Source organism: Camelina sativa, chromosome 10 (assembly GCF_000633955.1).
Source record: "Camelina sativa cultivar DH55 chromosome 10, Cs, whole genome shotgun sequence".
NCBI classification, from domain to species: Eukaryota; Viridiplantae; Streptophyta; class Magnoliopsida; order Brassicales; family Brassicaceae; genus Camelina; species Camelina sativa.
In genome coordinates, this window is record NC_025694.1 from 21,949,231 (window position 1) to 21,965,394 (window position 16,164).

Below are 16,164 nucleotides of genomic sequence, written 5' to 3' on the forward strand. Positions count from 1 at the left end.
AAAAAAAAAAAAAAAAAAAAAAAAAAAAAAAAAAAAAAAAAAAAAAAAAAAAAAACAGAGACGACAAATAATTTTGTTTGGTGCCTTTGAGTTTGTTTGTAAAAATGTGATGAGCAAAATAGTCACAAAATAATGAACATTAGTACTAAAAAGTGATGGAAAAATATACTAATAGAAAAAAGTATGTCAAATTGAAAAAACTATCTCACAAAGTAGGTGTGAGTCCAAATATCTGGGTTGCAAAAGTCAAGTGTTTCATTATGAAAATGAACATTTTTTTTTTCCATTTTTTTCTGTTGTATTTAAAACAGAAAATTATTTTTAAGGGAAAAACTGTAATACTAAATAACAATACAGGTGCTAGGTATAAAACTTACAACATTTATAAGTTGAGGTATTTTCAACATTAGTTAATTAAATGAGGTGTTATTTGTCTAAATAAAAAAAAATGAGATATTTTTTAGCTTTTTTTTCAAAAGAAAAAATAAACTATGTTTTTTTTTCTTCTCTTTTTACATTGAAACAATACCTCTTAACAAATTCACATTTGATATTTTTGTTCAAGTCAATGGACATCAAATGTAAAAAATGACAAGTTGAGGGCAAAGAATTATTCAACACTTTCAACAGTTAATGTATAATTTTTTTATTTTTTGAACAAACACTTGTTGTTGGGTATTTGGCGAAGGTTGGTCCCTCCGATGTTAGGTATTTGGCGAAGGTTGGTCCCTCCACAACGCCAACATAACTTTTTTGCTCCGACCTTATTTGAGTGGTTGTTTGATAATCTAAACCCGAGTCGGGCCAACTTTGTTTAGTATGGCATGTTGGTGGGCGTGGAAGTGGCAGTGTAGTGATGCTTTTGGTGAGCGGGGTCTTTGCAGAGATAGGTTGAAGTGGATAAGGGATATGGCTGCAGATGTGTGTAGAGCGGTCTTGGTTGCTCAGTCTGGGAGTGTTAGAGGTGTGCGGATGGAAAGTTTAATCAAATGCGAACCACAAGGAGAGGGGTGGGTAAAACTTATGAAAAATGGCGCCTCGAGAGGGACCCAGGCGCAACAGCTGCAGGAGGAGTGATTAGAGGTGAGAATGGTCTATTGTTGGGAGGTTTTTCTCTTAAATAGGAACCTGTTCTGCTCCTTTAGCTGAATTATGGAGAGTATATTATGGTCTACGGATCGCCTCGGATGGGGGTTTCCGTAGGGTGGAGTTGGAGCTGGATTCAGATTTGGTTGTTGGGTTTCTTCTGTCAGGGATAAGTGAGACTTATCCACTGGCTTTTCTGGTACGTTTGTGCCATGACTTTATCTCAAGGGACTGGTTAGTCCGGATTTGTCACGTGTATAGGGAAGTTAAACGCCTATCAGATGGATTAGCAAACTATGCGTATTCTCTACAGATTGGTCTTCATTCTTTTGGGTCGTGTCGTGATGTGGTCCGCCAGATTATGTTAGATGATGTTAGTGGTTTGTCTCTGCCTCATTCTATTATTTTGTAATTCTTTGTAGTTTAGTTTTTAATAAAGTAAGGGGAGCCGTTTGTTCCCTTGTTCACACCAAAAAAAATATACAACATATATATTGTTGACGATAATGTTTTCTTGACAAACAAATAAACTTACCTTAAAAATTCGCATGAAAAATAAACATCACTATAATTATTTGTTATTTTAAGTATTGAAAGATAGTAGTTACTATAATTATTATGTTAATAACAGAATAATTATTATGTTATTTTCTCTTAATGTATGATATATACAATAATTATTGAAAGATAGTAACTACTATAATTATTTTCTCTTTAATTACTACCTTTCAATACTCAAATTTGGATTAAAAGCATTTGATTCAATTTATGAATTATCAAATTTGTTATCCTTTTTGATCATGTTATAAATTAATAATTTCACCTTCACTTTTATTTTTCTTGTTTTAAACTTTATAAATACAATTATATAAATTTTGTTTTATTCTACCATGAATTTAAAATTTACTTCTGAACTATATTAGTACCACTAATAAAAGTTTTACAGTTTTGCTTTTTATTTATTTTAACATTTCATTAAGTTTACATTATTAATTTTTATTTATTAACATAAATATGCACTAAATGAATATTTAAAGTTTATTTTAAATAAAAGATAATATGACTTAAGTGGATGCTTATGTGGCAGAATGAGAAGAGAAAAAATCTAACTTTATAAATATAGATAGATTCACATATTAATTTCAATCTTTTGATATTTTTGAAATTAATCACAAACTAATGTTAAATATAGATCAATGCATTTTAACAATTTGACTGATTTATAAGCCAAAATAGGCCTCCCATAAGTGATAGGTGATATGGGATAGGATATATGAGGTGGGCAAGATCAGACACTAAGATTTTTTTTCTTTTCTTTTTGACAAACTATGGTAACTTTCATTCCAAATTGAGGAAAAATATCCTCTCACATATTTATTACTTGTTGACCAACAACACTTGCCATTCTAAACCTCAAGCGCATAACATATTCTTTTATAACCATAGTGTGTGGAGGGAGCACAATTGAATTAAGATAAATATTTAACCATTTCAAACATCAAGTTCATCAATTATACGGACTAGTTCAACACCTATAAATTGAGAAATATGTCTCATAAGTTTATCATCATCTCTCCACAAAACCTAAACAAAAACCTTCAACTAATATATAACCATGAAGAATCTCTCATTTCTTGCTTTTCTATCAATCTTGGCTATAACACTTTCACTAACCAATGCTTCGGACCCAAGCTCTCTTCAGGACTTCTGCGTCGCCATCAACACCACAGCAGATGGTGGTATGTACATGTTTACTCCCTAATCATTTTAACTATATATATATTTTTTAATAAATTTAATTGATAGTTTGGAAAATGCATTACGTTTTCTTACACTCTTTTTATTTGGTTATAAAATGTTCAGTGTTTGTGAACGGAAAGTTCTGTAAGGACCCAAAGCTCGTCACTGAAGAGGATTTCTTCACGGGAGGGCTCCACAAAGCAGGAACACCTAATGCAAAAACTGGGTATGCTGTGACACCCGTCAATGTTAACCAGATTCCAGGGTTAAACACACTTGGAATCTCAATTGCCCGTATTGATTACGCAGTTAACGGACAGAACCCACCTCACACCCATCCACGCGCCTCGGAGATCTTGTATGTCGCACAAGGAACGCTTCTAGTAGGGTTTGTCACGTCAAACCCCGAAAACCGCCTCATATCTAAAGTACTCAACGAGGGTGATGTGTTTGTGTTCCCAGAGGGACTCGTTCATTTCCAAGCGAACGTTGGGAAATTTCCCGCGATTGCATTCGCTAGTTTAAGCAGCCAACACCCGGGTGCCATCACTATTGCCGACACCGTGTTTGGTTCTAACCCAGCTATAGACCCGAATGTTCTTGCGAGGGCGTTCCAGTTGAAGGCTAGGACTGTCATGGATCTCCAGAAAAAGTTCAAAAAATAATAACATTGTGCTTTTGAATTGCTTTCATTTTTATGTACATTCATCTAAATAAGGATCTTGTATTATCCGCTAACCATACTATGGTATAATGTTTGTTATTGCGTTTGCCTTGATCAAATTATTATTATTATTATTATTTTGTCAAACAAGCATTTCATTAGAAACTAAATCCTCCAAAGGGAGATGTTCTTACAAATTAAAAGCAAAAGAGTACAATAGAAATAGAGATAGAGACTCCATGAGTCTTCCAAGTAAATGCATAACTTGGGGAAGATTGCAAAAGATGGAAGGTCTGTTGATGTCTTGAAGGATTCTAGCTTGAAGTTGATCTTCGAGTAAATCCCCGACCAACAAGTTGTCATAAGTAGCTCGGGAAAATGACGCATAAGAGCTTTTAAAAAGGTGCTCCATGGAGGAGGCTGAGGGGTCAAGCATTATAAAAATGCTGGTAAGGGTTCACAGAAGGGGGTTCTCATTGATGAAATAGGTTTGCGGAGATTGTCAAGAACAAACACAGGACCAAAACTCAATAAGGGAGGCATTGCCTTTTAAGGCTGAGGCTGGATACATAACCCTGTTGGAGAGGTTATTACTCGGACTATGCTTCACTACCAAAGCAGAGTCGTGGCCAAGGTCACACCATCTAGCGGTAGAGTGGGAATAAAAATTACTCAGTTCGCTTCAAATTTATAATTTCTTAGAGGAGTTTATAAACTGCATCAGAGCGTGTGTCTGTTCTCCTTCCTTTTCCGTCAGTATCAACGGTACTACTTCTGGATTTTTCAAAGGAAAATCAGGACTGAGACAAGGTGACCCCCTTTCACCACCTCACTTTGTCTTAGTAATCAATGTCTTGTCCCTAATGTTGAATAAAGCAGTCATTGGAAGGTTCTTTCAAGTATCATCTAGTCGGTGAAGACTAGCAACTGACCCACTTAGCTTTTGCTGATGACCTACTTATCTTCCTTGATGGTTCTTTTGAGTCCCTGGTTGGTGTCTTTGATGTTCTCTCCAAGTTTGAGCGATTTCGGGTCTCTCTATCAACCTGACAAAGACTAGCATGTTCTGTTCGGGGTGTCTGATTTGGTTCTAGACCAAGTGAAGACCGTGTATAACCTCCAGGACCGGTCCTAGGGTTAAGGAGGCCTAAAGCATTTTTTAATATGGTATTTTATAAATATACATTAACCGTACCAAATAACCAACTCAGCTAAGAAATATTTTGTCAAATAGTCCAAATATTTAGTATTTATTGGGTGGCCTAAAGCAGATGCTTTAGCTGCTTTAGGGGTGGGCCGGGCCTGATAACCTCTCTCCCGGAAATCTTCCAATTCGTTACCTTGGTTTGCCATTGTGTTCTAAGAAACTCTCAGTTGCAAACTGTGATCCGCTGTTCACGCAGATTCGAAGGAAATTTAACAGTTTGACCCATAAACATCTCAGTCTTGTAGGGCGTTACACGCTTATCTCTTCGGTCATTGCATGATTAATCGGTTTATGGAGTTCTGTTCCATAAACATCTCAGTCTTGTAGGGCGTTACACGCTTATCTCTTCGGTCATTGCATGATTAATCGGTTTATGGAGTTCTGTTTTCCTTTTGCCAAAAAAAAATTATTCGCCTCATAAATTCTTTATCTAGTGCCTATTTTTAGCATGGTTCTCTCGATTCTGCAAAAGATGCAAATGTGGCATGGGATTCCATTGCTCTACCAAATCAAGAAGGAGGGTTGGGTCTAAGAAATTTGTCTTCATGGACTGATACTTTCGGGCTAAAACTGATTTGGTTACTTTATGTTCGTGTCAGAGCCGGCGCTAGGAATATTAAGGCTACATGCAGTATAATTTTTAAAAGGCTGGTTAGTTGAGAAAAAACAAAATTTATTGCCAACTGCATGAGAGGGGAATCGAACACTGCACCTATAATTGACTCCCAACCACTTTAACCACTAGACTACTAAGATATTTTGGAAATTTTACGGCCGGTTATTTACTTATTATATTTACGGCTGCAAGCTCTGGTTCGTGCTGGGTCTCTTTGGGTAGCATGGATGAGAAACCACTATCTCTCTCATTCAACCTTTTGGGCTCTAAACGAAAAGAACTATCGGTTCTCGTGGATGTTTAGGAGACTTTTGAAGCTGCAGATGAAGACAATCTAATTCCTTAGGTTCAAAATTGGGAATGGTGATGATACTTTCTTCTGGTTGGATCCTTGAGATTCCCCTCTGCTCGACTGTCAGAATGTCCCTTTCTCCTTCAGGTTGGAATCTATCTCCAACTATATCGGAGAAAAAATTCTGCTTTACACTTTCCTCACTGCCGTTAATATCTCTCAAGCTAGTGATAAAGCAGTTTGGATGATTGATGAGGTGATTCAAAAATCATTCTGTTCGAGGAATGTTTGGAATCAAATCAGGGACTCTATACCAGTTGATCCTTGGTTCAAGATGGTGTGGCACAAGGCCAAAATTTTGAAGCATGCGTTTTTGGTTGTTGGAATACAATCCAAGTCTCGCATCTGAAGTTTGGTAAAACTATCATTAGTATATAAAGGGTTAGGGTCAATCTACTAACTGCCAATTGGTTTTTAGTTAGAAGCCCAAGATAAACCCAAATTTAACATGGTATGAGAGCCCAAAGTTAAAATTCTGGTGGACCTATAAAAAAGGATATGGACATGCCTCTTGTTAACCCGAGTAATGGAGGCCCAAGAAGGGGTTTATTATCGGTCCAAGTGGGATCGGTTCGAGATGGAGTTATCATCTAGAGGGAGAGTGTTAAAATCCCATATGTGGTCCTTGGTTTGAAGGGGAGATTGTTGTAATACAATCCAAGTCTCACATATGAAGTTTGGTAAAACTATCATTGATATATAAAGCGTTAGGGTCAATCTACTCATTGCCAATTAGTTTTTAGTTAGAAGCCCAAGATAAACCCAAAATTAACATTGGTTTGGTAAGTTATCCTTAATCGCAACCCAACTCTAGACAAATTGATGAGATAAGGTTACAATGTTGAAAAAACCTGCCTCCTATGCGGCGAAAAAGAAGAAACAAGGGATCATCTATTTTTCCAATGTTCTTTCTCGGCATTCTTATCGAGACATATTGTTAATTTATTAACGTCTATGGTTGCTCCTATGCAAATGGGAAGCCATTATGAACTGGTTAAATACAGTTTCAGTCAATAAAGATATCACTTTTTCCCTCCTCCAAGCTTGGCAAGCGTGTATCTATGAGATATGGAGCGAGAGGAACCGAAGGTTTCATCAAGGTCTCACTCTTCCACCTCCCTCTGTTTTCCGCAAGGTCTTATATTCCTGTACAAACAGAGCTCACAGTTTGGTCCTCAGCAATCCGGATCGTGTTTCACTTCTACGTTGTTAGGTTAGTGACTAAAGCATTCAACCAATATGGAATTGGTTCTCTCGCTCACTTCTTCTTTCCCCCTATTCCTCTATATTAACCTGTTTCTCTTTCTAGTTAAGGCTAGATTTTCCTTTTTTCTGTATTTTAATTAGGGGTGTCAATTGAACGGGTCCCATCCAGCCCAAAACCCGTAAAGCCTGCATACGTTTGAATCCGGACCGGTCCGGCCCAATTTTGAGTCTATATTTCAAAGTCCGGACCCGACCCTAATATTGGTATAGGGTTTTTCGGGTTTTTTGGATTTTTATGGGCTTATCATACAAATCAAAAATGCAAACTTATAATTCTTGAAAAATAATGTTTAAAGGTGCACAAAAATCAATCAAAAATTTAAGAACTCATCTATATTCACTCAAACCAACATAATTTAAAAGAATAAAAAATAAAACTAAATAATATTTTCATACTTTAATCAAATAAAACAATATATAATTTATATAAAATATCATATATAAAATTTTAAAAGTATTAAATAAGATTATTAAGTAAATATGGAAACTAGAATTAGAATTTTAAACTTTATTTACAATAAATCATTAATCAAATATTGCAATAAATCATCACGTTTCAGATTTTTCCTCCTGTTGCTTCAGATTAGGTTCTCGTAGAAGGTTCAAGGTTGTCTTCGTACCTAGAATATAAAAAACTCTTGTGTTAGTCTTCTGTTATTGTAATAAAACTCTAGCAGTAAGTATAACAACCAGTAAAATTAATTTACTTGGGTGGAGATGATGGATTCATTTTAGCCACGTCAAGAAAAATATTGCGACCCTGAAAATATTCACCGTTCTTAGTTTGCCTACACAAGTAAAAAAGATTTAATCAGCAATCCTATTTTCAAATAACCTACTTGTCTATTTTTCCATATGTTACTTTTCAAATGACTACTAACTATAAAAACTAGTAGTCATTTGTTTTTGTCTTTTATATTCTTTTGACTAATCCATATGAAATATACTTTCAACATCTTTCTTGTATCTTTTTTGACTGATAAATTGAAATGAAAATGATGGTTAATTTGACCAAACTAAAAAAAAAATTGTTTCACTAAAACAAAAATTTGAGAATTATGTGCAGTAATTGGAGCACTCAAGCAAATGGCCCATTAGCTCAGTTGGTTAGCCTGCATGGGCCATTTAAAAAAAAAAACAAATTCTTTTAATGAATGGGTTAAAAATGTTTTTTTCCCAAGATTACTTGGGTTGTTATTTTTTTTTTTGTAACTTATCCAGTAGACGATCTCTTTCTATTGAACAAGTCTTTTAACAATGTTATTTTGATACACTTTTTGAAGAAGACGAGTCCTTCTGGCTTCTACAATGTAAATTGAATAATCCTATTGGAGTATCACCATTCACGATCTTAGTTAATCTCGTTGACTTTTGATAAATAGCTGCCGTACAAAAACATAGCATATTTTACCAAGTATTTCCCAACGACCAAAACTTTATAAAAGTATTAGCAACATATAAATTGTATGACAAGTCCTTGTGGCCGAATAGTATGTATGTTGTTGTTGTGTCATAATCTAACTTCAACTTTAATTGTGTATACTTATACTTACATATGAGGAAATTAAATGTTACGAAAACAGAATAATACTAATCAAATGACGTCCATTTATATGGAAACTAATTAGATCCATGGATCTTACATCAGCTTAGCAGGTGAAGCATTGTTATAAAGTCATGTGTTTCATTATGACCGGCTCTGCTTGGATTCGGCTCTTTTTAGCTAGAGCAAATCAGTTAAGGTTTTTTTTTTTTTGAATTATTGATATAGTCTCTTAGAATGGTTGATACAGTCGTGTCTTATCATGTAAAGAAATAATCAGACAAACATTATAAGGAAAAATAATCTATGTTTTTTTCTTTTTTTACATTGAAACAATACCTTAACAAATTTGCATTTGATATTTTTGTTCAAGTCAATGGATATCAAGTACTGTAAAAAATAACAAGTTGAGGGCAAAGAATCATTCAACAATTTCAACAGTTAATGTATCATTCAAATGGTTGAAGTGTTGGAGTGTTGCTATTCATCTCCCCCTCCCGGCCCATGCCGATGTGTGTATATTTACAAAGGTAAGTGTTGGCTTTTGCGGGGGTAATACAGAATCCAAAATGCCCTTCTACGTGTGCTTCCTCCTCTTTTTTAATGTCTCCTGATTTTGCCTTCAATTTTAGAATTAGAGGGGGTATTGAACTTTACATTTTAAAAGATTTTAGAGTATCCTTAAAATCACTTGTTATTCAATTGATGATTTTTAAAAATCTTTAGAAATCCTATGTTATTCAACTTGACATTCATGTAAAATCATTTAATATAATACACAATCTCTTGTTATTCAATTAGAATTTATAAAACTTACTTGAAATCTAATGTTATTCAAAGTATCACAACTTTTTTTTAAAATGCTACTTTGAATGATTCTAGGAGACTTGTTTTTATTTTTTGTTGAAAAATATGACTAATAAAATTACACCCTTTGAGATGGAATTTTGAAGGATTTCAGAAAAAAAAACATTGGTTCATCGTTTCCGTAACTCTTCCCGTACAGCTATGAGGTTTCCGATTCATAGATGTCACCACCATCACGTTTCCAGATTTTCTTCATCCCTTTCGTCCCAGCAAGGTAGACCAATCTTCCCAAAACAGTTTCAGTGGTCGCAGTTAACTTTATGATGGTGACGATAATTCTTCGCCGCAATCATCTTCCAACCAGAACACAAAACTCTTCCTACCGTGTATCATAAGAGAGCATGAAATGATAGTTTCAGTGGTCATAGTCAACATTGGCTACCGTGTTAACACTTGTTCGTGTCGCCGTTGTTCCACTTACCGTCGCAAGTACGTTAATTTGTTAACTGCAATTTGTTTTGAATTTGATTATTCAAATGTTGTGGTCTAACAAGAAAATCTAATCCTTTCTGGTTATGTAGAATTATTTCTTGAGCTCAATATTAGACACATATACGTTTTGTTTTGGATAGTTCTATTACAATTTCAGACATTGAGTTGGAGTTTCAAACGTTCAGCTTAAGTTTTACTCTTCACTTATGTTTAACTAAACAAACTCCATCTCTTTAGTGTTGTGTAATATTTAATATATTGGTCTCACAATATGCTATCGACATTTTTATTTTACCATGCATTGAATCATGCTTTAAAAGAGACCATTTGAATATGCAGGTGAAATGAAAGCATAAACTGATCATGATGACTCCTCTTTCTATTGTGCTTTGCAGCTCAAGACGATGTTGCTTGAATTCAAGCTTAATTATGATGCAAATTATGAATATATCTGAAGCCATATACATATTGGATACATTCATATGAGGAAGAGTAGTATAATGATTATATTCGTTGGGGAAGGGGAAGGGGAAGGTACAGTTGTGTTTGTGTAAACCCAAAAGACTTGCAAAAGGAGAAAGGGCATATACTTTTGTTGACCTTTACAAGGGCTGTCCTAAATTAATGCACACTTCCATTATCTCTATTTGAAGTAGACCTGCAAATATGTTTGTCCAACTTTTCTAAATTCATATACAGAGAAGCCTTTGATTACTCAGACTTTGCTTACTACCACTATACAATATAGTCTTCAGATGTGTAGTAAATCTCTCCCATCATGAATCACAAATTAAAAATTCAAAGAAAATGTCAAAAGGAACTCAACTTGTATGTTTAGTTGTCTACCAAAGTCTGTAAGCATTAACTTTGTTCCATTCCACCAATTTTTTACATGGCAAATTGGCAACGATAGTGTTTTGTTTTCTGTTTTGATAAAGGTACCGATGATGTGAATAAACTCAACTTTTCTTTTTTTTTTATTCTACAAATCTCTCAGAATCACCTAAAATCTCAACAAATCACAAGCCAATTTTTTTCTTCTTAAAAATAAAAAATAAACAATTCCACCAAATAATCTAAAAACTTACTTAAATCTCACAAAATCTAAAATTTCCAAAATCTCACAAAATCATCTCAAATCTTGTTTCAATACCCCCTCTTAATTCACATATTAATTTCAATCTTTTGATATTTTTGAAATTAATCACAAATTAATGTTAAATATAGATCAATGCCTTTTGACAATTTGACAGATTTATATGCCAAAAATAGAGCTCCGATAAGTTCTAGGTGATAGGAAAAGGCGATAATATGATGTGTGCAAGATCAGACAATAAGATTTTTTTTTTTTTTTTTGACAAACTTTGGTAACTTCCATTGCAAATTGAGGAAAAATATTCTCTCACATATTTATTACTTGTTGACCAACAACACTTGCCATTAACCATTATAAACTTCAAGTGCATATGATTCATATATTCTTTTATAATTTTCAAATTATTATTATACTACCATAACCATAGTTTGTGGAGGAGGGAGCACAATTGAATTAAGATATTTTTTTAACCATTTCAAACATCAAGTTCATCAATTATACGGACTAGTTCAACCTAAACTATCTATAAATCGAGATCTATGTCTCATAAGTTTATCATCATCTCTCCATCAAAATCTAAACAAAAACCTTTAAACTCAATATATAAACCATGAAGAGTCTCTCATTTCTTGCTGTTCTATCTATCTTGGCTATAACACTTTCCTTAACCATTGCTTCAGACCCAAGCCCTCTTCAGGACTTCTGCGTCGCCATCAACACTCCAGCTGATGGTGGTATGTACATGTTTACTCCCTAATCATTTTAACTATATATTTTTTTTATAAATTTAATTGATAGTTTGGAGAATGCATTACGTTCTTACACTCTTTTAATTTGGTTATAATGTTCAGTGTTTGTGAACGGAAAGTTCTGTAAGGACCCAAAGCTCGTCACTGAAGAGGACTTCTTTCGGGGAGGGCTCAACAAAGCAGGAACACCTAATGCAAAAACTGGGTCTGTTGTGACACCCGTCAATGTTAACCAGATTCCAGGGTTAAACACCCTTGGAATCTCTATTGTCCGTATTGATTACGCAGTTAACGGACAGAACCCACCTCACACCCACCCACGCGCCTCGGAGATTTTGTATCTCGCACACGGAACCCTTCTAGTAGGGTTTGTCACGTCAAACCCCGAAAACCGCCTCATATCTAAAGTACTCAACGAGGGTGATGTGTTTGTGTTTCCAGAGGGACTCGTTCATTTCCAAGCGAACGTTGGGAAATTTCCCGCGCTTGCTTTCGCTGGTTTAAGCAGCCAAAACCCCGGTGTCATCACTATTGCCGACACCGTGTTTGGGTCTAACCCAGCAATAGACCCGAATGTTCTTGCAAGGGCGTTCCAGTTGGATGCTAGGACTGTCATGGATCTACAGACTAAGTTCAAAAAATAATAACATTGTTTGTGCTTTTGAATTGCTTTCATTTTTATGTACCTTTATTTAAATAAGGATCTTGTATTATCCGCTAATCATAATATGTCATGATGTTCGTCATTGCGTTTGTCTTAATCAAGTTATTAATAAAATAATATTTTTATGTTTGGAAAGATAAATTCGTATTGACGAAAAAAAAGAGAAAAAAGAAAAAAATTGTATTTTAAATGTCATTTTGGAAATTCACGAAAAGGATTATCTTTTGTCATAGAGTTTTTACTGATATAGAATTACAGAAAAGTATGAAAGCTATGAGGGGTTAATTTTAAACTTAAAACAGAATTAGAATAGAACCGGTGTTAAAGCATATTTTTGCTGTATTAAAAATGAAAATTTATTAAATATACCATATAGTGTGTTATAAGTTTCGTATAGTTATTTTTATTATATGTTATGCAAATATATTTGTGTATGTCAATTTCCAAGCCATTATATTTAGCATATGATTTTAATGCATAATGTTTTATCTAAAATAAATTTTAAAAATAATCATATAAATTATATTTTATTCTAAAATTATAATATAAATAAAAAGAATTGAGCACGAATCCTAATCTAGTATATATTAACTTGCAGATGTGATTGGGTGTACAAGGCTAATATTGGGAGAATTTTTCAAATCTTAGGGAGACTTTTTCAAAGCTTAACTTAAGATTTATTAAATGGTTTTTTTTATTCAACATTACTAGAATTTAGAGGGCAGAACTCTAACATTTGTGGTGACCTGTCTGCATTACATGTCTCATTTCGTCTTTCGACGAAATTTTCCCATTAAAAGAAAAACATTAACTAGAGAACCAAATTATTTCTGTTGTCCAAAACCAATATATAAGAATGTAATGTTGTCATATCATGTGGTCGTTAAGTCATGTTACGTTTCACCTCAGCATATGTTATATCCTTTAATTAGCATCATTAGTATATTGTCATGTGCATGATCTCATATCAGTTTCTGATTTTTTTACCTAATTTGTGCTAATTAAGTGGCTTAGGTGTAAACGACTCTTTTATGATTTTATCCGTTACAAATTTATATATAGTCTACGAAGAAGAAAGTCAAAGAGTAAATACAACTCGGTTTTACGCCAAATCACCTAAGCAATATACAGTAAAACCTCTATAAATTAATAATGTTGGGACCAAAACATTTTATTAATTTATAGTGATATTAATTTATCTATAAATTAATAATTGTAAATTAATAATTATTAATTTATAGATATATTTTTAATTGTTTTTTTTTAAATTATGAATTGGAACAATTATAGTAAAATAAGATTAAACTTTCGGATGTTATAAATTTTATGGTTTAGGAATTGAACTTGTAATATTTATAAAGCATTATTGACAATAAATTACAAATACTATAAACAAATTGACTTATACACATGACATACATAAATTCAAATTTATGAATAATAATAATATTAATTCTCATATTTTAATAATCTGTCTAATTATCAAATTGTAAATGATGCATATCTAAAAATTAAAACTTTAAAATTTAATTATTTGTATGACATGTTATAAAATATTTTAGAAATATCATTATAGTTTGAAAATACAACATTACAAATGTTCTATAGAAATGAGTTTTAGGAGAAACATACAATATTATATCAGTATATATATATATATATAATTTACATGATTATTAATTTATGATATTATTGGGACTATATTTTACATTGAGATTTCAAAAAAATTATTATCTTATTATCTTATCGAATATTGTTAATTTTTACACTGGCCCGACTTGGGACCAACAAAATTTATTAATTTACAGTGATTATTAATTTATAGAGTATTAATTTATAGAGGTTTTACTGTAGTATGTGGGAAGATTAACATATTCTTCAAAATAGCTCGGTCTTATCTCTGTACTACTCTTAGAATCCATAGTACATACAATAATATTGGTTGATACAGTCGTGTCTTATCAACAATTTAACAAACCCCAGCACGTTCACATTGACCTTTGTTCGAGTCAGTGAAAATAAATTGACCAAGTTGAGGAAATCATTCAACGAATTCAATCTTTAACCTATAATTTGTTAAACTATATATTATCGCTAACACTTGCCATTTCAAACTTCAATTGCATCATGAATTCGTTGGAGAGTTAATTTAATTTTTAAAAGTTAGAATTTTCTAGTATTGTGGAATTTAAATATTACCACCACAAAACATACAGTCGTGGTGCAGGAAATAAAATGTAAATAATTTAACCAATTCAAATGTCAAATTCATTAGTTAATATCTTGGATTTGCAAGTGTATGAACTATGGACTATTTCAACACGTAAACTCATCTATAAATTGAGGTTTATATATCTCATAGCTTATTACCTCTTCATTACAAACTAATTCAAGAAATAAAACCCTACCGCCCTTCAAAAAAATATATGGCGATGAAGAGTCTCTCATTTCTTGCACTTCTATCTCTGTTGGCTATAACACTTCCATTAGCCATTGCTTCTGATCCAAGCCCTCTTCAAGACTTTTGTGTTGGTGTCAACACCCCAGCAGACGGTGGTATGTACATGATCAGTTCCTAATTATTTTTACTTTCACTTGTATATTATTTTCTCATTTCTTACACTCTTTTTTACTTTGGCTAATCTGTTCAGTTTTTGTTAACGGAAAGTTCTGCAAAGACCCAAAGCTCGCGACCGCGGATGACTTCTTTTTCTCAGGGCTTCACAATGCAAGACCCGTAAATAATGCAGTCAGATCAAATGTGACAGCCGTCAATGTTAACAACCTTCCAGGGTTAAATACCCTTGGAATCTCAATTGTCCGTATCGATTATGGAATTGGTGGACAGAACCCACCTCACACCCATCCACGTGCCACCGAGATCTTGGTTGTCGGGGAAGGAACACTTCTAGTTGGGTTTGTAACATCAAACCCAGACAATCGTCTCATCACTAAAACACTCAACGCAGGTGATGTATTTGTGTTTCCACAGGGACTCATCCATTTCCAAGCAAACATTGGTAAGTCACCAGCGGTTGCATTCGCTGCTCTAAGCAGCCAGAACCCAGGTGCCATCACTATTGCCAACACCGTGTTTGGGTCTAACCCAGCCATAAACCCTAGTATTCTTGCAAGGGCGTTCCAGTTGGACCCTAGGATTGTCGTAGATCTACAGGGCAAGTTCAAGAAATAATAACATCGTGGTTTTAATTGCTTTCATTTTTATTTACTTCTGCCTGATTAAGGATTTTGTATTTCCTTTTATCGTATCATGACAATGCCGTCTTTCTTTGCTATTGTCTGGTTCAGACGACTCTAAATAAAAATTGCTTTTTCTTTCACAAAACAAGTATTTAAGGCTTAATAATAAAGAAAATGTCATGAAAAATACGATCGCAAAATGAGACGTAAAAGACATTAAATATCGCATGTTCACTAAACATAGATTTACGTTAGCATTTTTTTCCTTTAATGTGGTGACTTACGTCAAGATACTAGAGAAGCAAATGGTCATTCACGCATCTACACGAGAACCCTAGTTCAGAACCCTGTAAAAGCTGTCAAGAAACTTTTTATTTTAGAAATGGATGTGAAATTGCACTTAGTATGAAAAGTTTAGTTACAAACATATCGCTTTTACCAGGTTTTAAGGCACCCTGCCAAGAAAGTTACGTAACTTAACTTTCTCTCATTCTGAAAATTATAAGTATTGTTAACACTATAATGTTATACTTTGTATAGTTTATATTATCTAGTATAGTTGAGATGTATTAAGTGTATTAAGTTTCCTTTTGCTTAATATACTTAGTATATAACTAAGATGTAATTCTACTGAGTTTGGTTAATTAGAAATTAGATTCTCTTTCATCTCTTTCTATAACT

General features: G+C 33.5%; 3 protein-coding genes across 3 annotated transcripts; all 3 read left to right on the forward strand.

Annotated features, from left to right (window-relative positions):
* On the forward strand, positions 2,651–3,560 carry LOC104719556 (putative germin-like protein subfamily 1 member 9). The gene is made up of 2 exons (XM_010437499.2): positions 2,651–2,825; positions 2,950–3,560. Exons 1-2 carry the CDS (start codon positions 2,702–2,704, stop codon positions 3,489–3,491), a joined length of 666 nt encoding a protein of 221 aa, XP_010435801.1. The 5' UTR covers positions 2,651–2,701; the 3' UTR covers positions 3,492–3,560.
* Positions 11,419–12,423, forward strand: LOC104719557 (putative germin-like protein subfamily 1 member 9). The gene is made up of 2 exons (XM_010437501.1): positions 11,419–11,603; positions 11,721–12,423. The coding sequence occupies exons 1-2, from the start codon at positions 11,480–11,482 to the stop codon at positions 12,260–12,262; spliced, it is 666 nt and encodes a 221-aa protein (XP_010435803.1). The 5' UTR covers positions 11,419–11,479; the 3' UTR covers positions 12,263–12,423.
* On the forward strand, positions 14,670–15,628 carry LOC104719558 (germin-like protein subfamily 1 member 11). Its single transcript, XM_010437502.1, has 2 exons — positions 14,670–14,838; positions 14,934–15,628. The coding sequence occupies exons 1-2, from the start codon at positions 14,709–14,711 to the stop codon at positions 15,473–15,475; spliced, it is 672 nt and encodes a 223-aa protein (XP_010435804.1). The 5' UTR covers positions 14,670–14,708; the 3' UTR covers positions 15,476–15,628.